Genomic DNA, 23,768 nt, shown 5'->3' with positions numbered 1-23,768 from the left:
GGCTTATGCAGAAGGCTATTGCCCCTCCTTTCAAAAATAGGTTTTGGCTGCAGTGGTGATTGAATCAACTCATATAAAGGGTGAGGGCGCAAGGGACAAGCAAAGATTGCGTCAGCAAATTATGCTTTGAGTGTTTCCCTGCATTAGGCTCTTTGTTCCCAGTGCTTTGCCAAATCCCTCACCAACTTCCAAATATTTGTGTGCCATCTGTAACAAGCCCATTCAAAAACATTTGAAGTATTTGGGCAATATGCTATAATTCAGTCAGAGTATCAAGCATGCAAATAAGTATGTCTAAAGTGGTCTGGTTTATTTATATTGTTGAGCTTCTGTACAAGTTGAGTGCCTGCTGAACATGAGGATCACAGCAAAGTTGCTAAATTGATGGAAATCTAATTTATTGTGCACAGCTCCCATATGAAACTAAGCCTCAGCTGCTGGAAAAATAGACTTATGGTAAAGATTTATGAAGTGCAAAGAATATTTGGAAGTGTCACAACCAGTTTTAATATATTTAGACAAATATACATTGTCTGTATATGCTGCTGGAATCTTTTGGGTGTGTAGCCAGAATCACCTTGGTAATGGTAGCATGTATTTATACACAATTCAGAGGTAGAGGTATAAAATGATTATCAATTTCAACAAAATCTGCATTTTACGGTGATATTTTGGCTAAATTTAACATTAATTATTGTTGTTATATTTGAATCATGACATTATTATTACTACTATTATTATTACTACTATTATTCCTTGGAATATTTTCACCTTATTCCAGACATGGTAATGTGTTTATCATTTATGGAATTCTGATTAGATAATCATAGAATCAATAAGGTTGGAAAAGGCCTCAAAGATCATCAAGTCCAACCTGTCACTCAACCTCATGACTGCTAAACCATGGCTGAAAAAATACTTGAGGCACAATTGATTTTTGGGGGGGCTAGGCAGTGATATAACCACGATTCTGTTGTAACTTTAGATTTATTTGTAAGAAAACTACAAGGTTATGATAATTTTACATAGACCCTAAAACTCTTGTTCACCAACCAAAATAATGTGCTAAAATGAATCAGGAAACAATAAATTACTCTCATTTAAAAAGCATTTTAAATGGTGCTTTAGGTGTGTAGCCTCAGTCACAGGAGGAGCCCAGTTAAGTTAGCACAGTAAGATAGACAGAAGGATACCTGACACTGTGACCAAGATGTGCCAGGGCCTGCACAATCTCTGCTGTTTATCGAAAGCTGCAAAGGTCTTTGTGCACTTCTACGCCTCAGGGAGACGGAGAGCCTTTAGCCTGCTCATCCAAGGAGACACTGGGGAAAAAAAGCAGAAAGATACAGGACTTCATTCACAGCTACCCTGAGCAAATCCTTGAGGATTAAATTTGTGCCAGCCAAGCATAATCCCTGGTATTTTCTCAAACCATTCTGATTGTGGAAATGAAGGTGTTGCCTCGGTTGTTTGTGGGCTCCATTTTTTCAGACGTACTCTGCGAGGAGCTTGTGAAACATTCCATTTTAAGTTGCAGCTCTTTTAGCCTCTTGAAACTGTGAAATTATCATGTCCTACGTCAAACGGCATTGGAGGTGATGCTTTTTGCCCGAGTAAACGCCCTGGAGAGATTACAAGGAACCTGCTAAATCGGACCGTCTACCTTTCACCATTACGTATGGATGGAGCATACCCGGTGATTTGTACAGAAAGACACAGCGAGGCATTCGAACAGTATTGTCAGCCTCTGAGGGCAGCAGAAACACGTTCCCCCAGAGAAAGAGATGCATTGAGGGAAATGCCATTCTCCCCGAGCACCCCCAGCCCGCGGCGCCTGGGCCTGGCTGGCGGCCCGCCCTCACGCCGGGCTGGGCCCCCTGCCAGCAGCCCGGCCGCGACCCGCCGCCTAGCCCCACCCCGCTGCCGGCGCCCCACACTTCGCCCCTCCGCCTCCCCACCACAACAGCGTCTTCTCGGCTGCGACCCGGCCACAACCGGGCGGATAAGACCTTGGTGGCGGGGGGGGCTGGGGGGACGACGACGACTCCGGCTCCGCCACCCCCGGGGCTGCCGCCTCCCGCCTCCCGCCGCGACCGCGGCCCCGGCCCCCGCCCCCGCCTCCCTCTCGTTGCCATGGAGCCGCCGTTGCCATGGGAGGCGGCACGGCGCATGCGCGCACTTGCGGAAGTGCCCGGATGCAGCGGGAGGAGGTGCTGCCGCCATATTTGCCCAGAGAGCAGCGAGCTGGTAGCTGCTGAGCCCCCCAGACCCATCGGCTTCCATCCGCCCCGTGCAGTCCCCGACGCCGCCCCGCCTGCAGGACATGGACGATCGGGAGGACCTCGTTTATCAGGCCAAGTTGGCTGAGCAGGCTGAGCGCTACGATGGTGAGCGCTGGCTCGGAAGGCCGTGCAAGGCCAAGGGGAGAGGGAGGGAGCGGCCACAAAATGGCGGCTGGGCGGGGGAGGGGGGGCAGGGGCGGAGAAGGGGGGCACAGACAAAATGGCGACTGGGAGCGCCCCAAGGGGCTGATGGAGCTGGGGATGGGGGGCCTGAACGACTGGGTGTCTTGGGCCGGGGCGGGGCCCGGTTCGGGGGGCGGTGGCGGCAGAAGCCGGGAATAAAATGGCGGCCGCGAAGGGCGAGTCCCGGGGGGGGCAGGGGAGCCGCCCCCGCCTCGGGGGTCTCGACAAAGAGACCCCACTGCCTCTCTTGGTGCCTCTGTCTGGCGCGGCTTGAGGCGGTTCCGTCCGGCCTGGGCCTTGCTCACCTTCGGCCCGGGCCTCGCGGACCTCCGCGGTGTGGGGCTGAGGTCGGCTCGCCGCAGACAACGCCCAGTGGCGTGCTCTCCGGAAGGTGGGTGCCCGGCTCTCGGCCCCTCGGGAGGCGATGCTGGGGGAGAAGCTCGCTCTCCGTGTTGGGCCCCGGGGGAGGGGGCTAGCGCTTTTCTTTCTCTTCCTTTGCTTTCTGCTGGAGATACAGCTGCCCCTGGCAAGCCCAGAGAGAGAGAGCTCTCACCCTGGAGAGATCGAGTACACGATGCTTCATTACCTAAAGAAAATGCATGCGCTTTCATGATGTGGTAGAAATTTTTCCAGATAATTTTCCTTTTCCAGCATCGTCTTTTAATCCTTTTTCTCCTGTAAGTTTGTATGCTGTGTCTGATCATTTTATACGTGGGCAAAAAAAGGGGAGAGGAGAGGCAACCCTGGATGGTGCCTCTTGCCCCCAAAATGTCTCCTGTGACTGTTTCTTTAAACCTGTTTCCCTTGCCTTTAATTTTTTTGGATGATGCTGCTCTTCAGGGACTGATACCTTTGCCTTAAGACCATATGTTTATTCATTTAAAGTGAAATAAACATCCTTGTATCTAAAAAGTGTGAATGCAGATACACTTCATTTAGCAGTAGGAAAACACTCCAAATATTTTATGCTCATAAATTTCATATCCAACACATCCAGATTCTTAGCAGGTGACATATTTTTACTGAGTTGGGCTTTGCCTTTGATAGCACTGCTGCAACACATCTGAAAAATGCATGTTTTTGGGGAGGAGAATAAAAAGCAAAACAAAAAATGAAGGGCTAATTAAGGCTGATTTCTGTGACAGTTACAATAGGGAAGTAAAGTAGAAATGGGAATTGCATTAAATGAAAGGAGCCAGTCTCCACAATAACTGTAAGGACTTAGAGGAAAAAATGCTTCCCCTTCCCCCTTAAAAAGCAGATGTTGGGGTACAGCTTAATTGATCTGGACAGAGGGAAGTATGCAATTCCATATTCTACAGTGAGTTTGCAACTTCTGGTGGGGGTTGGGTATTTTTACAGTATCCTATTGTCTGCCCTAAAGGGTAGGAGATGGGAAGGCAGTTTTTCTTCCCTGTGACCTCAGTTCCAATTTCAGCAGCATTCTTGGAGGTGGTTTGGTAAGTAGGGAGGAAAGGGTTTTCCACTTGGTATGGATGAGTCAGTGTAACTGAAAGTGCTGGCTTTGGTTTGAGTGAAAACCCAAGTTGGATGCTTGACCAATATCCTGGAGGATTCATCATCTTTGGGAGCTTTTGAGGCATGTCTCTTTCTGGTGTTTCCTTAAGTCTGTGGTAAATCAGCTCTTCAGAAAATAATCAGATTCTACCCCATTGTAGAGATCTGCAATGCAAAAGAATCAGACTTCTTGTCAACTAATAAAAACTGATTAGTAGGAATTGCTTTAGTGCAACACTTCCCTCCTTTGACTTTGTTCTACCAGTATACCATGGTGGTCTGTAAATCAAGCTGTCTGGATCAAAATGTAAAGTACTACTTACATCACTTCTGAATGGTGATGAGACTGCTATTATTTAAGAGGGAGCACTAAGTGTAAAGGTGTCCTGTTTAAATCAATGCTGTGGTTTTTAGACATCCAAAGCTTGTTGGAAACAAGATGGATAAACAGATTGAAGGTGCAGTCTCTAATTCTGCTAGCTGTTCTAAAGGCATCCTCATGTCTCATATCCATGGCTTGGAAGAATATGTATTGTAGATGTTTTAGCATCTAATTCTGTGTTCTAGTTAAGCAGAAACAATTAAAATTTACTGGCATAATTTGTTCTTGTTTATATGAAATACTGCAGCTCTGCCAAGATTGTAGCTGAGGCTGCTAAGTAATTCTGTGAACAAAATTGTTTGAGAAGCAGTATGGTGACGGTGTAAGCTAGTCTTAATTTTAGTCTTCAGTTTGATCTCTGAGACCCATGAACATAAAGTCACAGTTACTAGTTGGCACATCTAAAATGGTGTGATGGTAAGTACTGGCTACAAATATATACAAGTACAAATCTCTTGTGTAACTTGAATACAGTGTGGAATGACAATATTTGTGTTTAGCAGTAAGATCTGTCCCTTTGTCTTTCTCCTTGAGACTTTGAGTGGTGTGTGGTCCATGGCGCTTAGAGCAGCACTTAAGGACATCTGACTGTCGTTTCTTTGGTATCATTTACCTGACCCACTTAAAGAATTTATGAAGTCTTGAAAGTTGTATTTATGAACTGTTGCAAATCTAGTCCTCTATCTGTACTGTCCTCAGTATGTTGGCCCAGATTAAGGGGACAACTTTCTAGGTATTTCTGCAGTGTAAGTAGCACTTAAGCCCTGATCTCTAGAGATATTAAGAGATTTGGGTGTCTGACTATCTTCACAGATTTGCTTAGGCGTGTCATGACAAATCACAAAATGCCAGAAAGCTTACCTATAGTACTGGAAGCTCTGTGAGAAATCTCACCTACTGCTGTTCCTACAGAAAGACTATTATTCATGGAATAATACATAACTGTAAATTCTCTCTTGGGAGAACAATTGGAGTAGGCAGCGTGATGTTGGTTTGTGAAATTACCTTGCTAACAGCGGAGTTCTTTACCTCAAGAGAATGGATTCCTATAGACCTCTGCTGAATGTCAAAACCAATTCCTCATTGTGGAAGCTAGGTGACATCTTTTAATCAGGTGAGAAACCTGCTATGGCACAAGGTGGACTGTAAGCAGATTTGTACTACAGGTCCTGAAGTGTATGACTTAATTTACATAAGAGTATAAGATAGATGAGATGAAATGGGTGTGGTGGGCTTTTGTCTTTTTCCTCCATGAAACCATATAAGAAGTCAAAGTACAGGTAAGGGAAAAAGCCAACAAAGACAAACTCTTTGACACCTAATACAGCAACCTAAAAGCTGACTCCTCTGATTTATGAAGTGTTTATCAGGAAATGTGTCATTCTGAAGGCACTAAGGTGTGCAGCAGTGGGCTTTACAGAAAAAGTCTTGAGCTTACAGCTCAGTGAAGAGTCAATAAACTAAGTCATAAATTACAGTTTTAGTTGCATGTTGATTTTCAGGTTGCAGAGGACCTTTAGCTTTCAAGCAGATGTAAAGTACACTTAAATTGAATTTTCTTGTTGTTTGTTTGATGCTTCTCTCAATGGTGAGTACTTAAACCTAATCTGGCATATGGCTGCTCTGTTATCTCTGAATTGGGTAGATGTGAAAGTGGTAAAAGGCAGGAAAAAAAATCTGCATATCCCTAAGAAATTTAGAAACCCAAGAGAAGGCGTACAGCCACGATGATGATGAAGGAATTGGGTTGTTAATTATTTTAAGTTATAGTTGTTTGCATATTTGCCATAAAAAACCTGACTTGTGATCTTGAGGAGTTGTATGAGGGCCTTTTTCTGTGATGGACTTTTTGAATCTCCTGAGGTGCCAAGAACAATCAAAGGCTACCATTAGATGGTTTGGTTCTCTGTGAGGAGTCTAGAAGCTAAGCTGACATCCTTTAAGTTCCGTGAGTGCCTGTAGTAGAAGATCCTTAGTGACATACCTTCCTCTAGCAGAGAAGTGCTCAATGAGGTTCAGTTGTTACATTTGCCTGTACTTGTTTTTAAATTAAAAGTTCTGTCACAAATACAGGAGAAATCTTCCTCTTTTGTTTAGAAAAGCATATGCTCAATGCATGGCGAAATTACAGGATTTACAAATCATGTTCTTGTTACAAGAAAGTATTGTGATCATCTCTAGGATCAGTTAGGCAGCAAATAACCACTGTTGATGGGATAATTTGGGCTTAACCCATCCATTTCTCCAAGTGCATCAAAGTGTGCTTTGTAGAGCTGGGTATTAGAGAGTATGCAATCAAATGTTGGCTGCACCAGCTGTTACAAGCCTTACACAAAGAACAGAAGCATAACCTCCTGCTTTCTTCACACGATCATGGTCTAAACCACTCTATGGAGTGGATATTCTTTGGCATTTCCCTCCTTCTGCCAGTTACTTCTGGGAATAGTTGTGTGATGTGCTCTAGGTGGGGACCGTAAGATAGCATTATCAGTTTTTAGTACCACAGTAGTTGCACCTTGGTTTGAATTGCCTGAAATAATCTACTTGAGGTCCTCCAAGCACATGAAGACCTTTGAAGAAAAATCACAAGAATTTATATAGAGTGTAAGGGTAAATACTGTCTTCATGCTTTTAAAGCTAAAAGTGCTGTGCTGCAAAGTAGGATGAGCTAATTTGACAATGGAGGAATGACCTATTTTTTTTGTTTACTTGGATTATAGGCTGACCTTTCGAGCCAGTTCAGTTCTCTAAATTATAAGCAAGAGTGGGATTTTTTTTATTTTCTGAGCTGGTGACCTGAATCAGCCAGTTGAGAGGTCAAAGAAGTGTTGAACTGGCATGAGGGAATTGATAGGGATAGAGGAGAAAGCCACCACCCTCCCTGCAAGCTGCTGAACTGGTTTATCCATCTTTTAAGTCTTCCTTGCCAAATGCTGGATTTCTTAAGAGAACAGAAAAAAATTGGATATGGGCAATGCCACAGTGTGTTCAGAGGAGATCCTAATGGATGACAAGATGAGCCCTACCTTCTCTTGACTTTGGAGCTCATCGTTGTAGTGATACCAGGTTGAGTTCTACACTTTGGGGCGGGGGGAAAATGCAATCTCTGGGCGTTGGTCTTCACAGTTACACTCATCGCTTAATGAAGAAAATAGCTTTTCCCCTGTTTCTTCAGCTCTTTTTGTCTTTCTGTGTATTCTTAGCAGTTTGCTGCTGCTACTGAGTTAGTACTCCGTATTTGCTTCCATTTTTCTGGATCACCTAGAGCTGTTAGCGTGCTTCCCAGCACAGATCACTGTGTGATTCCACTGGTGGTCATTCCACCTATTCTGAGCACTTGAGTCTTGTATTCATACCCTGTTTCCTGTCTTTCAGCCAAGTGTTTATCCATGTGAGGACTTTCCTTCCCATGGCAGTTGAGTTCCTTAAAGAACCTTGGGTGAGGGACCTTGTCAAATGCCTTTGGGAAATCCAGGTAGACTATATTAATCATGTCTTCCTTGTCCATATGCTTGACACATTCAAAGCATCTCAGATTTGTGAGGCACTACTTGCATTTACAGGAGGCCATGCTCTGCAATATGGTGTTGATGCTTATACCCTCTCATTCAGGCTTTAAAAATTTAATTCCTGTTAACCCTTTGTGAGTGTCAGGGTAATGGATTTGTAGTTCCTCTTGAGTGCCTGCTGGAACCCTTCCTAAAAACTGGCATAGCGTTAGCCACTTGGTGTGTGCTGCTGTTACAAAAGTCTTACCTGAGAGGTTATACACAACAGTTCAGAATCAGATTTTGAGTTCTTGTGACTTGCTACAGATCATCTTTTGTTCATTCCAAGAATGAACAAATACAAGACTAGTGCTTGTACTAAGTCTTCTCTGAATACTGGTTATGGTGCATGATCTTGTGTGGTGAACCTGTGTGGGAAGACTTGTTTTTTTCAGCTGTATTCTTCATCACACTGGATGCTCACTTTCAGCTTTTACCTCCTGAAATGCGGAAACAGATACTGAACAGTGCTGTAGAAGCTTGAAGATCTGCTTATTCCCCTTAGTGGAACAGAAATTATTTAAAACACAATTCAGTTTTCTGAAGTGCTATGCTTCTGCTGCTGTTAACTTCATAGCATTGAAGAATGCCACCTTTGGCTTTTCCTAAGGTTCATTTAGATTGGAGCCTTCAGTATGATGACCATTAAGTCCTCTCCAGCCCGCCTTTACTCAGCATGCACTTTGTCCATATTTAACAAGCTTTCTCACTTAGGAAGATTCTCCTTTGGAAGTTAAGTGTGCCACTAATAGATTTTTCTAGTTATTTTTCTTCCTGCAGTAGTATTGAACCACAATGTGTGGTGAGAAGAGATTGTTACTTCATCAAGATAGTTGAAGTAGAGTCTGTGGATTATGAAAATCACACTAAGAGAGCCCTGGTATACACTATATATAATCAGATGCATCATAAAACAAATCACAGTGCAGCATCCTGGATAGTGAGAGCCAAGCACTGTATGATACCTGAACTAGAGGTTGCCCCAGGTTTCCCTTTAGGGCATCAGCCTTACTTTAGGCCAAGTGGTTTCTGTTCCAAGCACAAGCATTTGGTAGAGGGGTCAGATACTGGCTACTCCTTTTGTGTGGTCTACTTTTCAAGTTTTGGTTTCTGTATTGAGAAGGTTTTTGAAGCAATGCTTGTAAACTTCTCCATTACTTTTTAGCTTACAGTATGGCATCACCTTTCTCTTCAGTGTTAAAACACACACATACCCCAATCCCAAGCCATGTACCAGGCTGTCTTAAAATCTGTTGTAGGTAGCACTCTGTCTAGTGGCCACCACTGTCCAAATCCTTCGTGCTTTACCAGCTGTACATGTGTCCCTACTGTTACTGCACAGTGGCCAGAGGTGAGTCAGCAGTGCTTGCGGTGAGGAGCCAAGCATCTTAATCATAGTAGTAGAATGTAGGAACTTAAAAAAATGGCATGGACATTATTATGGTTTTGTAATACCTTGGGCAGTCCTTTTGAGTCTCAGTTAAGTGCTGCCTTATCCCTAAGAATATACAAACCTGAACAGGCCAAATATCTGTTTATTGTGATACTTCTTATAACAACCAACATCAGATTCCTGGGAAAGAATCTAAATCTAGGGCAGGTGTGTCATTCTCCAGAATATTCCCCTATCATCCCCCTTTTGGGATTTCCTCTGATGGTGGCTTGATCTGACAGCAGCATAATAAGATGACAGCCACAATCAACTAAAAGGCTCAAACTTAACCACTGAAACTACAGTCTTTGTCTCTCTGAATGAGCACAACACTACTTTTTCCATAATACAGTGTAAGCATCTCCAGTTTGTGTATGCAGTGAGCTGTCATTACTGCAGTAATCCTTCTTAAAGAAGTATAATCTCAGACTTGCATTTTGTCTTGAATGGTCACTGAGCTTTTTACCTCCTCGTGCAATCTTCCAGATATGTAAATCTGCTCTTAGAATATGAAATATTTGTTCTCTTGGCAGGCATAGATGACTTCATTTTTGTAGAGAATTAGTCTTCTAGTGGAGAAGATACACATAAGCTGTCCTCTTGTTTATTGCCTGAGTTCTTAAAATTATTCATCAGTCTTAAACTTTCAAGGCTGGCTTATGGCTTTACTGTGGAAGACCAAGGTATATGCATAATATTACTGCATCTTGTTGAAATACCAGCCCATTTTTTTGTATTATAAGTAAAATTGGGCTCTTGACTAAACTGGAAGCCTTTTTCTCCAACTGCTTTGTAGGTAGGTTGATAATGTTCTATCTTCTAGGTAAAATAATTATGGGTGGAATTCTAATATATGGCTGTGTTTAACTAGTAACAGGATTAAGATCTTGGAGGAGACTTCTCCTTTCATCAGTGTATTAAGAGAGGCTGTGTGAAGAGTTGGTGAAGCGTGGGGGTTTTGAGCTTCTGCACAAATAAAGACAACCTCAAGTGCCTCCCCCTACCCCCAGCATCATCTTCTTGATGACTGTGACTTGGCAGAAGCTCTTCTTGTCTTACTAACTCATGATTGTAAAACATCTTGGGGGGCCAAGGCCTGTTTTCTGGTGGTAATTCTGAGCATCTGACTCTTCTGTCACCACTGTTTCCATGGTTATGATGGATCTACAAGATGGTAGTGACCTTTGCAGAAGACTGAAGTGATGCAGCAAGTCTAACCTGCACGGGCTGTGATTCCTGTAGGACTGGGTCTTGGGTGTCCTCTGTAAAAGCCATTGCTCAGCTTGCTTTTGATTTGTCCTCCAGTGCAGAGATGTTTGGACCTCTCTTTCAGAGGCTTGCAGATGTTGAGGCCAGCAATGGATGAAATCCTGCAGAAGCTAAGCAATTGAGTAAATTCTTTGAGCATGCTCTGAGAATGAGATACTCATTTGCAGGGAAGAGCAAGCTTCTGTATAGTGCTTTCTTTTAAATTTCCACGTTAGACAAACTTGCTTCTAGGGAAGAGATTGGGAAGAAAATTGTAGTAAGGTTAATAAAGCTTTCCCATTTTTTTCCCCAGTTGTTGCAGTTTCCTGATACAGGCCAGGAGATCTTGGAAACTCTTACTGTACAGCTTAACCTCCAAAAGAGCCTTGTAGTACATCTGACTGTAGTATGACTGAAGTGCTCTGTAGTTAGTCCCAGTGGATAAAGCATGGAAGAATATAACCACTCTATTTTAAAGACAAGTCAGATCTTCTGTAATCTGTGGTGTTGTACGACAGAGACAACCAGTAGGGTGCATGAGGTTGTGACTGTGGTTGAAAAAGATAATGATGTGCTTCAGAGAAGATACTAGAGTTACTCAACTTCCTCTGGTTTTCATAACTTCAGAGAAGATCTAATGAGGCACTTAATGTGATCTTGATTAGTTTAGTTTGCCCTATATCTCAATGCATCTCTACTTGATTAAGGCATACTGGTCAGACTGGGTCAAACCAAAGATCTTCAAAGTGATGGTGGATGTCTGAAAATGAGCATCACAGATGGCATGACTAACCCTTCCCTTTTCTACACTTGAAATCATTTGAATTTGCATAGCAAACTCTTCAGCTCATGAACTTCTGTAGCTGATGATTGGAGGGCTCTGCATTCAGAAGTAGTGATGAATTTCTTAAACTGCAGATGTAGTAGAGTTCCAATTAACTCCTCTTATCTGAGGACAGTTAAATATTAAAGACCAGCCCTGCATTTCTTGTTGGAGCTTGGCAAAGATTCTCAAGTCACAGAGCCTGCAAGTCTTCATTCCTGTTTGTCTATCTTTGTTTGCAAAAATCCACAGTCAGGCATGTTATGGCTGGGGGTAGCTCTGCTGTTTAAAGGGGCTTCAAAATACGAGATGACAGAAAATGTCAGTGCTTGCAATATTTCAGTAGCATATTCCAACTATTGTACTGCCTTTAACAAGACTGCATGCTTAATATTAACTGTACCTGTGTGGAGTGGTTCAGGGAAACCCTTGAGGTCTTCAGCAAAAACAATTCATCATTCTGCACTACTAGGGTGGTGTTTTGTAAAAGGTTTACCAAAACCTTGGTGGATTCTGTTTTTTTTATTTCTCTTTGATGTGGAGAAGTAAGATCTGCTGGTAAGAATAGAGGCACTACAAAATTTTGCCCTATGTATGTGGAGACCTATTGGAGGCTGATAACATTGTTCTTATCAGGAAAAAAACAAACCATGGAGCCTACAGTTTCCATAGCTGAAATAGCTTCTGGTGTTAAGGCTGTGAGGTTTGGCACCAGAGGAAAAAAATTGACAGTTTAGCTTCATTAGTTTCCTATTGCTTGTTGCTGCTGTGACACAGCAGACCATGGGGTAAAATGATGGGGGAGGCATGATGGATGGGCAAGGGAAATAGGCCACAGAACAGCAGCAGCTAATATTATGGGATGCATAGCCTAATCACGTCATTGTGCTTCTGGCAGAAGCCAAATATGTCATTCTGGTTTTCCCTCTACCTGGCAGATAGCTGTGAAACAGTTGTCCTGAGCAGATGAGGTAGTTGTCTTAGTCCTGTTCATTAATGGTTTTAACTTATTGTGGTTTTCTACAAGTTCTGGAAGCTGGAAGGCAAATGGTGGATGAAGTAAAGCACTGTGTGGCAGGACAAAACCTTTGATTCTGGATGTCTCCTGCTGGGCACTCAATTAGTGTGTATTTAACACTTTGGCTTTTGTTCTAATATGTCGCAAGCAATCATAATGTGGTTAGGTAATGAAAGGATTATAACCTTCCTTAAGTAGTGGAAGCAATTGCTTCCACTTGAGTGTAGGAAAGCTGTGTTTAGTAATAGGTTCAGAAATCCTTTTCAAAAGATGTATGCTATAAATATGAATGTGTATGTTGTGTATTACTTTTCAGTGTAAACAGCTGCTTGGCATGGGTAGATATGGTTGCTATGTGTATCCTGAGCATGACTTTTGTTCTCTAAGCACCTAATTTTTCTCCTGGTGATTTCCTTTTGGAACTTTGACTTGTTTCCCCAATAACAGCACTTGCACTTCTCTACATCTGTTCACATCTGGATTTTTTGTGTTATTACCATTTTACTCTGTATTCCAGTTGACAAATCATTGGAGCATTCTGTAATGCTTCAGGTTATTCTCACTGTGCTGAAAGGCAGCTTACATTTGCTCGTGCTTTTCTCACTATTCACTCCCTTTACTGAAGCACTTTAAAGATCAGACATTCCTGTAGGATTGGACTGATAACTATTATCCATTGTGCAGAACGTGCTTGCTGCTAATGCTAAATCCTTTTTGTCTGTCTTCTAAAAATTCTTAAGCATTTTTGAGATGCTTGTCAGGTACAAAAGAACATCAGGTACCTCTTTGTGTACTTGCTCATCGATCTGTTTGGAACACAGCAGTATAAAAGTGAAGAATAACTGTGTGTGAAAGGAGCAGGAAGGCTGTTTCCATAAGCTATCATTAACATGCAGTTTCTATTGAATGGTTTGAAGGATGCTTTAGCTATGAGAATAATTGTCTGATGTATTCCTCCTAGAAATGGTTGAATCAATGAAGAAAGTGGCTGGAATGGATGTGGAGTTGACAGTGGAAGAAAGAAACCTGCTTTCTGTTGCGTATAAAAACGTGATTGGAGCCAGAAGAGCTTCCTGGAGAATAATCAGCAGCATTGAACAGAAAGAAGAAAACAAAGGTGGAGAAGATAAATTAAAAATGATTCGGGAATATCGGCAAATGGTAAGTTGTGGTTGGTGTTAGGGCAAAATGCCACTTAGTTAAGGTCCAGGTTTGTTACTCTTGCCATAAACTGCCCTGATATTCTGGATTGCCTGCAGTATGCTGACCTGTAATAAGGTAATAGTCTTGAAAGGATGAAGTATGATCCTTGCCTGGAGAATAAATACACTTGGTGGAGAGGAGAGGTTGAGTGTTTTTGTGTAAACGCTCTAAAGGTCAGTAGACTCCAAGGAGTGAAGGGAGAGCTTTTCCTTCGGTGCATCTCCATACTTGCTAGGCTCTTGAACTGTGCTGGCACTTTTCTTCCCTACTTAGTCAAATGTGAGGCTGCACATACTCAGACCTTACTCATTCCTCTCCAGCCTGACTTAGCCCAAGCCAATTTTTTTTTTTTTTTTTTTTTTAGAAGATCAACCATGCCAAAGGAAGTGTTTGACTGTTAAGCTTTTGCTCCTGATAAAGGTTGCTTTGGATCAGAGTTTGACACTGTGCTATCACAGTACTGTGTCCTATAGAGTTCAAAATACTGATAGTTGAAATGCCAGTGGGGAAGGGTCTTCACTGTTCTTGGCATAAAGACAAGTAGTGTAAAGCCAAATAGCCACTTTGCCTTCTTTACTTGGTCTTTTTAGCATTGTGAGAGTTGCAGTTCATGTATATTAACATTTACTTGTTTCACTTTTTACCCAAAAAAAGAAAACTTGGCAGGAGTTGCTGTAAACTGTTTAGTAATTGGGTGACAGTGAAGAACAGTTGCCTGGTTAGCCTTGTACAGTTGAACTGGCAGACCTCTTATTAGCTCAAACAGCTATGCCTGTGTTGAAATGACTGTAGAGAGAATATGGATTTTCTGACAGCATCTAGTTCTCAGTGTAGTTTTTTAATTATTTTTTTCCCTTGTCCCTAAGCTGATCGGTTAAACTGCTTGCAGTTCAAGCAGGCAATTTGAGACAAAGCACTCCATGTTCCTGGGATGGGGGTGCTAAGATGTCATGGTCCTCTCAAACTACCATGTGTGATAACCTCTAGGGCCCCGCTATTTTCTCTCACTTGAGAGAGGGAAATGTTGAACCACATAACTTCATGCTGAGTCTAGTCAGTCTGTGCAACTTTACCTAAAATGGAGAACTTGGGAGAGCAAGCTTTGACTTTCATCAGTGAGGGCTAATGAAACCTTCAGCTATTAGAACAGGGAGTTGTTGTTCCTCCCCTCCTCCCCCTTCCTTAAATGATGCTTTAGCATGGAGCTGGCATGCTCCCGTACTATTTCAATCCCACACATTTCTGCAGAGACTTAAATCTCCATTATCTGAGGACAAGTGCCTCCACGTGGTTCAGATCTTCACTGCCAGAGAAACAGTGGAGTCTATTATGTCACCTGGCACTGATTCATATACCACCAATGGAAATGATGTTGGCTTGGAAATCTTTTCTTGGGAATGGCTCTGGACTACGTTCTGTTGACTCACAGGGTTTCTGTTGCTCCATGGAATTGTTAAAGTTGTGAGTTTCTAATTTTATGCTGGTGTGCTGATGGGATGAGACTCTGCCAGTAACATACAGTCCCAAATACCATTTCTGGATGGCTTAGTCTAAAATGTTTGTAACAGAACATATATAAGACAATAGCTTATGATTGTTTAGATTTGTCTTAGAATCTATACTTCCAGGTATTTTTTGCACCACATTTTTTAGGTGGCTACTACCTTCTGCCAAAGATTCTTTAGTAGTGAAAAGATTTTCTTGGGTTTGAAAGGACTGTAAAAAAAGGTGGTGTTCTGCATTTCTCCTTGTGAAGAGTGCAAGTACCATGGTGTGCAAGCAAATAAATGTATGTAGTCCTTGGAGTATCCATCTAGAGAGAGGCATGTGAAGTGCAATGCTATGCCAGCAGTGTTTTCAGCTGTTAAATCCATACAGGGAGTAGTTGCTACAGTTGCCTTAGGTGGAGGAGTGCTGTGGGAACTGTAATGTAAGTTTCCTGTACTGGAGACTCCAGTGTCTGCTTGGTTCTGGTGTGAGTTTACTACAAGGCTTTTATGTGTTGTCTGCAGCTGAAGACCAGATCCTGTTTGTAGCTGCTGGGAGTCTTACTGTGAGCTAGCATCTGCTATAAGGAGCATTAATGGGTTTGGTGAGGTAGCATGAGAGCAGTAAGGGGCTGAAGAACATGGTCTGAAGGTTTGTATGATGCTTTTCACTGTCACAGCTGAACAGTAGTACAGTTGCTCTGGTGTCACACTCTGTGCTCCTCTGAAGAGACAAGGTTCAGTACAGGCTCAGGAGAGTTCTGGTTATTATGCTCACCTTGTCAACAAATCCCCACCGTTGGAGCATTTCTCCAGTGTGTTGTTGGGAGACCCTTTACAGGCTTGAAAGACTATGAAGAATGAAAAACAAAAAGCCCCAAAACACCAACATCTCGGACAAAACCCCAAACAAAATGCTTTTCTGGGACTAACAGGACAAGTTTAAAGCCCTGGGGAGCTGGAGAGAACCAGCATCTCTTGCCTACCACCAGAACCAGGTGTGACCTCTTTCAGCTTCAGAGCGCTGCTTGAATTGAAATGGAAGGTGTGCTTCATGTAGAAGTAATTGATGGTTCTGGTCTATGTAAATACTTATCATTTAGTACATGTTTAGAGCTATCAGCCAATGTGACTTGGGGCAGATCTCAAGGGATGATGGTGTTGTCAGAGTAGGGCTGGACTGGTTTTATCTGAGGTAAATACTAGGCAGTACTGAAAGATGATGGAAGGTACCAGGTTGTGCCTTTACCCAATCCATTTAAGATAAATGTAGCAAATCATATATATATATAGCCATGGGGGGAAATACTACTTACTTGCTTCCTTTGTAGACAGGCTGCTTTCCTGACTCCTGTGGCCATCTGGATACACAAAAGTAGAGCCTCTAGCTTTCTCATCTGGCTGCATCTCTGTAGATGAGAACACACTGAGGCTTGTGCTCTTCATTCTTGAGGATGAAGTGGGGTATGGCTGCACATAATGCAGTTCACTTCATTGCAGCAAAACCAAATCCCTTCCCTAATGGTATAAGACAACTATTCAGCTTCCTCTTACTGGTAGGGATTTGTGGCATGTGAAAATGTAAATTGGAGAAATAGCACAACCTGGATTGTATTCTGGGTTGCTGCAAGGCCCTCTTCTTGGAAAGCTTAGGCCATGAGTTGGCATAAATGTAGTGGTTCTGTCAATTTGTTTTGATGGGGTTGGGAGGGAGGTTCCAGGCTTTAGCAACTGTTTCCTATCATTCCAGTTTGGTGTTGCATCTCAGTTGTGAGGTGCAGCTATTTTGGGGGCTACATACTAAAACAAGTCAAAGAACTAGTACAGGCTCCACTTCCTCTGGTTCCTTCTAATAAGTTTCCTTACTTAGATCACCAGGTAGTTTACAGGCATTCATATCTGCAGAGCTAAGTCTAGAGTCTGATTAAGCCAGCACTGCTGTTAAAATAAGAGAGGCAGGGAGGACTGAGTGAACAGTCTTCCCTTGCTGGTCAGAGCCTGCAGTACCATATGATGATGTATTTGGAGCTAGAATGGTGATAGACCCTAAACCTGGCTTTTCCAAATGCTCCAAACAGGCTTAGTCTGGGCTCTTGTGCTGGTTTGCTGCTTTGTAGAGCGCATGGAGCCACTGTCTATAGCAGATCCTTTTCATAAAAGAGCTTTTAGGATTTTGTTGTGGGTGGGGTTTTTGTTTTGTTTTGTTCTTAATCAACTTGATGTGTATTAAATCTTTTTAAACTGAGCTTGGTCAGGAGATTTACATTGCCCTGGACAGCAGCTGATCTCTGATAACTTGTGTGACTGATCCTTTAAGCAGAGCTGAAAAAGGCCTGTCTGAGATGAAATAGAACTTTGTACATGTATGGTTATTTAACAAAAGAGGATTAGAAACTGATTTAATTCTTTGCAGTTTTGCTGAAGATCTCTCTGCAAAAGAAGTCATTGAGAAAGAGGATCAAGAGGAAAGAAGTTTGCAGGAACTGACTGCTGGCCAAAGGTTTTATAGCTTTTGTAGCCCAAGCATATATGAAGTAGATTCGTTTCAAGTGACCATATTTCAGCAACCTCCTTAAACATTTGTCACGTAACTTTAAGTACAGCATCTAACACTTCCTCTGAATGTTAGGGCATTCTGACATTGTTTGTACATGGAGTTTGCTGTAGATTAATTTGTCTAAAGGAACTTCTGCAAATCTGTTCAGTCATTTTGTACAGATTGGGTATGTATCTGTGCCAGTTCAAGGTTTATTTTGAATCTGTAACTTTAACAGCTTTTGAGGATAGCGGTTGTGTTTACAAACTCTTAATAGTCTGGGAGCTGTATGGTGGTAAAAATACTACATGGTAAGAAAAGTGCTTCAAGAAAGAAGGAAGGACGTGTGGGTGGAGGATAAGAAGGGATAGCAGGCCAGGTGGGGCTGGCCCTGTGATGCAAGACATGCAGTTTCCAGCAGCTTCTTGTAACTGGTGTTGATGCCTTTCCTTGAAAACCTCTTTTATAATAGGTAAAAGTAGCTTGAGCCAGAGTAGCCTTCAGCAGGAGCTGTGAAAGTTACTGCGAGATCATGAAAGAGCAGCAGTAGGTTGTTGTCTGCATTTAAACAACAACTCTGCTGTGAATGACATGGGATGCTCAAAGCAAGTCTGGCTTTGGTAATGTTAAGACCAAAAGGCAGCTGTAGCTTTTGGGTGTGCTTAGGTGTTTGGTTTTTTGCTTTCAGGTATGAAGCTTCTTGTGGTAAAACCTAACCTTATAGACCTGATTTTATATGGAAAATTAGAAGAAAGGAAGATGATGTGACCACGTTTTGAACTTTAGCTACTAAACTACAGTTTCTGTTGCTAAATAAGGCTTTATACAATAGTTTACTTTGACCACGGGTCTCAATGTTAATTATTTCTGGTTTGCTTTGGGTGTATTGTGGGGTTGGTTTGGGTTTTCTTTTTGTCCTCATGAGTTGCTGCATTTTGCCCCTTCTGCCTGCTTCTGAAGTCTGTCTTTCAGAATTTGCTTTCCTCTTGTATCTGACCTTTGTGGTTGTGTGGCACATCTTTATTCTCTTCTGATACTCTGTGATTCTTGTCTTAAGGCTCTTCTGTTCGAGCCAAATAGTCACTAGAAACTCGTTCTGTAGGTGCCATTTAACTCTGGGATGTAATGGAGCTTAGCTGATTTATTTGCCTTCAAATGTTTCCTTCGCTGTTGCCACTTTCAGAGCAGCCTTCCAGGATCAAAAAAGTAAAGAATTAGTTGTGCAAGCCTTGCAGATTTATATCCTGAGACAAACTTAAATGCAACTGCCCTAGCAGGATGTATTTCAGGGAATTCATACTTCCATTACTCAGTTATGCATTTCATCATCCATCAGCCTGTGCCTGTGTTGTGTGCCAGATACTGACACAGACCTGTTTGGCTTCATGCACCTGTGGAGCAGCTGAATTACATCTTGCTTCTGTCCTTCCCCTATTTGGATTTTTATGATGTTGCCTGTTTGATATTTGGATGTTTTTTAAATGGCTCTTAGACTTAATGTGCTACCCTTGTGGCCTCTCTTCATTTTGGGGTTTGTTTCTTCTTAGGTTGAGACTGAACTGAAATTAATCTGTTGTGACATTCTGGATGTACTGGACAAACACCTCATTCCAGCAGCTAACACTGGCGAGTCCAAGGTTTTCTATTACAAAATGTAAGTATCTTCTTGTGAGGCCAGGACCTCTTGCTGTATCTGAAACAGAGACAAAGCAGCAGCGGGTTTTCTGCCCACTCAACCACAGTAACTCCTTTAGGAAACGGGCAGTTCAGTCACGTCTAACTAATACCTCAAAAAGTAGTCAGAAAAGGATATTAATGTCCTGATGGTGTGTTTTTTGGTAGATGTTGCTTGGAATAAGATCATGAGAACTTCTGTGGTGGGTGGAAGTTTCCCCCCAGCATTAAGATGTGCGGCTCTTAGATACAAGAAACAACCATTTTCTTCAGCTGACATAATGTAGAAATCACATCCCTGCTTCAGTGTTTTCTTGCTTGAGCTGTACACTCTCAGAGAAGAAAATTGGGTAGATGGATAACCATCCTGGAGTGTCAGCTTCAGAATTGCATTATGAAATGACACTTGGCCTTGGAGTATGTTGCTGTAGGCACTGGTTTGATGCATGATTTGTGCTTTCTGAAGCAGTGTTGAAATCTTGAAATTATCAGTGTGTGCTTTCCCCCATACCTATGTTACTGGTATCCCCCAGATGGAAAACTTGTTTAGGTGAGGTAGAGTTGCACACAGTTGAGTGGTGGTGAAGGCAGCACTGTGATTCCATGTCCTGATGCAGTGTTAGGTAGGCAGTAATTCAGTGGCAGTGTCCTCTGTGAATGTGCAAACATCAGGTTTGGAACCAAGCTGTTGATTTAGGGGCTGGTGGGTAAATGGTCTAACGACTTCTTTCTGTTTCTGCTTTCAGGAAGGGGGACTACCATAGGTATCTGGCTGAGTTTGCCACAGGAAATGACAGGAAGGAGGCTGCAGAGAATAGCTTGGTGGCTTACAAAGCTGCTAGTGATATTGCAATGACAGAACTCCCACCAACACATCCTATCCGCTTAGGACTTGCGCTCAACTTCTCTGTATTCTACTATGAAATTCTTAATTCTCCTGATCGTGCCTGCAGGTAGGTAGTGATGGGGAAGGTAGGAATCCTATGTGAATACCAAAGAAGCCAGAAGTGGTTGGGACTTGGGTAACTGCTTTTCCTCAATGGGAACATTTGCTGGCTTGCTCTGTTTGAGGTCAGATCTCTGGAAAGCTTCAGCAACAGAAGCTTAATGATGTCCTGTGTCCAAACTGCAGGTGTCCTGAGGCATACCGTTAACTTGTGTGCTTCTGGGATCTGTTAGGCAGTGTATGTTAATCCTGATCTCTTCTTTGCTCACAGGTTGGCAAAAGCAGCTTTCGATGATGCTATTGCAGAACTGGATACACTGAGTGAAGAAAGCTATAAGGACTCTACACTTATCATGCAGTTGTTACGTGATAATCTGACACTATGGACTTCAGACATGCAGGGTGATGGTGAGTAAACTTGGCTCTGATGTGCTGCTGGCCCCCAACCTCTGCCCAGAATACAGAGCATGGAAATGTAGATTGGTTTGGAGTTTTACTTTGTCGTTCCTAATTGATTCTCCTGAATGTCTTGACACCAGAAAAGTTAATAGATGATTTGGGGAAGCTTTTCAGCTCTCACTTGAAGGAAGGAGATGTGTAGTTAGTTACAGTTTTTCCTCCCCACCTGGCTGTTCAGGCATCTGATTATTTCATTCAGTTCAGCTTTTCTCTCTTGCAGCTTGTCATGGTCATCTGTGATTGTCATGCCAACTAGACATGAATTTCCAATGCAGGAGGAAGCAAATGATATAGTTCCCCCCCCGCCCCTCCCCCTTTCCCCCCCCCCCCCCCAGGTCATTCAATATTTCTATTGACCTTTTAGTGGAAAACTTCTTGCCATCATACTAATCACTTCATCCTGCAGCACTTTCCATGTCTTCTACTCTTGTTATGAAGAATTGAGTACAAAGAGGAAGTACAAAAGGAAAAGGGCTTCTGTCAAATATTTGCTATTTGAGACCTTTGAAATATTTTCTTCTAATGTTCCAAAAAATGCCAGGCTGTGACTCCTGAGGTAGGCTGTTGCCAGAGCAAATACTTAAACCCATCCACAACCCCTAGGGTGTTTAGGCATAGGTGCAAAGTTAAGTTCTCTCATTTCCTCATGCCACGCTGAGTGCATTAGAACTGATGCTCCTTTCTAAAATGGGAAACCCTTTAGAGATTGGTAAAGGTTACTGGTGGCACCGAGGTCATCAGTTACCAGTTCCTGAGGGGTGGGGAGACTTGCCAAAGGCTTGTTCTGTTGTGTTAAGCTTTTGCCTGCTTTGATTTCGGTTGTGTAGGCTGTAGGGAGTGAGTTTCTGAAGTCGGTGTCACTCAGCTTCCACGCTCTTCCATCTCATTGACTGTATCTTGTAACCATGCCATAGACCAGCTGTTTAGTTTATTTTCACGCTTGTACTGTTGTCTTCATGATTCCTGTTTTCCCCTTCTTTCCTGCTGTGTAGATTCCTAAAGGAAAGTCCAACTGTTCATTTCCTAAAACTCTACTTTGTAAGTCTTCGTCATGGCTTAATGAACTTTGCAGCGCCAGTGTTCTTCTGACCACTAATCATGCTTGCCTCTGTCACTCTTGCTGCTGATAAATGGCTTGCATCTTTGACTCCATTCCAGAGCTAAGCAATGTTCTACCACTTTGTGACCTGTTCCCCCATGCCCAGGTCCGATACGCTTGACTAAGATCCAAAGTAACTTGTTTGAGGATTGAGCTGCATTCCTGGATGAATATTGAGAATATTTGGGCATGAAAAGTACTTTCCCAGTTGCCTGTTAGAGGAGTATTGGCTTCAGTGCGTTGGCTAGAGCATGCTCAGATCTTATTTGATCATCTTCCTGGGTTTGGGCCTTTGCTTTCTTCTCTTCAATGATCTCTTCTGTAATTTTTCATTGTTTTATTGTTGGCTGTCAGATGTCTTGTGTTCCTAGGCCACCTCTTCCAAAAGTTACCTTGTGTTGTACCTGCTGATAATTCTGAGTCTGGACATGCTCTGAACAAGCATTCCAATTATATGCTGGAAGTCATTAGGCTCACTGGATTTTATTGCTAATTATTTTGCTTGAACAGGTAGTGTTTGCTTATTGCCCTTATGACAGAACCTTCTCACGTGGTTAAGTCTAATTGTAAACAAGGCCCTTGAGTTTCTCTTCTCAATTAACATTAATCATGCATGTGTTATAGCAGTAGCTGAAGGACCTTCAACTTTTCCCTGTTGAAGCAGGAATTGGGCAGAGAGGTGCAGAAGGTGTTGCATGTATCTCACCCAGGGCAGCTGACGTATGAACAGACACCTCCTGCAGGGGTCTTTGTGGACAGGCTCCACTACAGTGCATGTCACAGCCTGGTTGAATAGGTCCAGACTGGCTGGTTTTGTTTTTTTTTTCCAAGATAAATTAATTTCCACAAAATGGTTTCCTTTAATAACCTCAAGCCTAGAGTTTCTTAACATGTTGGACTTACAAGGAGGGACATCTTTTGATACTTGCTTTGGTGCCTTTTAATAATGCATTCCGTCACTGTTTATAAAATTGACTGCAGAAATTGGCTGTTGTTGAGACTTGAGTGGACTTGGACAGAAAAATGCTTAATGTCTGAAAGTCATTTTGGTTTCACTAGCTGCAGAAATGTCCTTAGTGCTCTCTGGAGCAGAGGTGAAGGGTTTTTTTTGGGAAGGTATTTTCTGATTTAAAGTGGTTGATGAGCTTGGTCTTGGCTACTCAACTCTTGGATGACCAAGAGTAAGCCCATGTGCAGTCTGCTCTCAGAACTGGTGGTTGGTTTGTCCCTCTGACAGAGTACATCTCTAATAGGCTGTGCTCTGGTTCTGTGTGAGAGGTGGTGAGGTGATTCTAAGGCTTAATTGCCATGGAAACGCTTCACTCCAGAGCTGGATGCGTGGGGGGTGTGGTTTATGCGAGCGAGTGTGTACTTGCATGAGACTATTAATCTCTAGCTACTCGTTAAGCCAGTCTGCAGGTCTCGCCGTTACAAGCTAACCTCTCCCTTGCTTTCCACCACTTTATAGGTGAAGAACAGAATAAAGAAGCGCTGCAGGATGTGGAAGATGAAAACCAGTGAGACACAAAGGCCAACAAGAGAACCCATCTCTGACCACCCTCCCCCCTCCCCACGAAAACCCTCAGTGTCACTCTGAGAACCACCAAATCTGACTTTTACATCGGGTCTCAGAATTTAGGTTCCTGCCCTGTTGGGTTTCTTTATTTTTATTTTAAATTTTTTTTTTTTTTTTACACAGTTTAAAAGTTCTTAAAAAAAAAAACAAAAAAAAAAAAGGCAAGAGTGAATTTCTGTGGATTTTACTGGTGCCAGCTTCTAGGTTCCTTAAGACACTAACAGGACTGGGTAAAAAGGCTCGTTTCAGCATTACTGTCTTGTCTCCCCGCCAGCTGTGGCAAGGTTGCCATTAAGCAGTGGATGTTACACCAGAAGGCCATTAGACTGGTAGAGGAGAGATTTGTTCTGGCCA

The 23,768-nt window shown here is 42.7% G+C and overlaps 1 protein-coding gene across 1 annotated transcript; it reads left to right on the top strand.

Annotated features, from left to right (window-relative positions):
* Positions 1-2,188: 2,188 nt before the first annotated feature.
* YWHAE (tyrosine 3-monooxygenase/tryptophan 5-monooxygenase activation protein epsilon) lies at positions 2,189-23,552 on the top strand. The gene is made up of 6 exons (XM_054166549.1): positions 2,189-2,387; positions 13,396-13,595; positions 19,208-19,314; positions 20,081-20,287; positions 20,552-20,688; positions 23,307-23,552. Exons 1-6 carry the CDS (start codon positions 2,324-2,326, stop codon positions 23,357-23,359), a joined length of 768 nt encoding a protein of 255 aa, XP_054022524.1. The 5' UTR covers positions 2,189-2,323; the 3' UTR covers positions 23,360-23,552.
* The last annotated feature ends 216 nt before the right edge of the window (positions 23,553-23,768 follow it).

The sequence above is a fragment of the Dryobates pubescens genome, chromosome 13 (genome assembly GCF_014839835.1).
Source record: "Dryobates pubescens isolate bDryPub1 chromosome 13, bDryPub1.pri, whole genome shotgun sequence".
Classification (NCBI taxonomy): domain Eukaryota; kingdom Metazoa; phylum Chordata; class Aves; order Piciformes; family Picidae; genus Dryobates; species Dryobates pubescens.
This window is presented reverse-complemented; position numbering and strand designations above follow the sequence as displayed.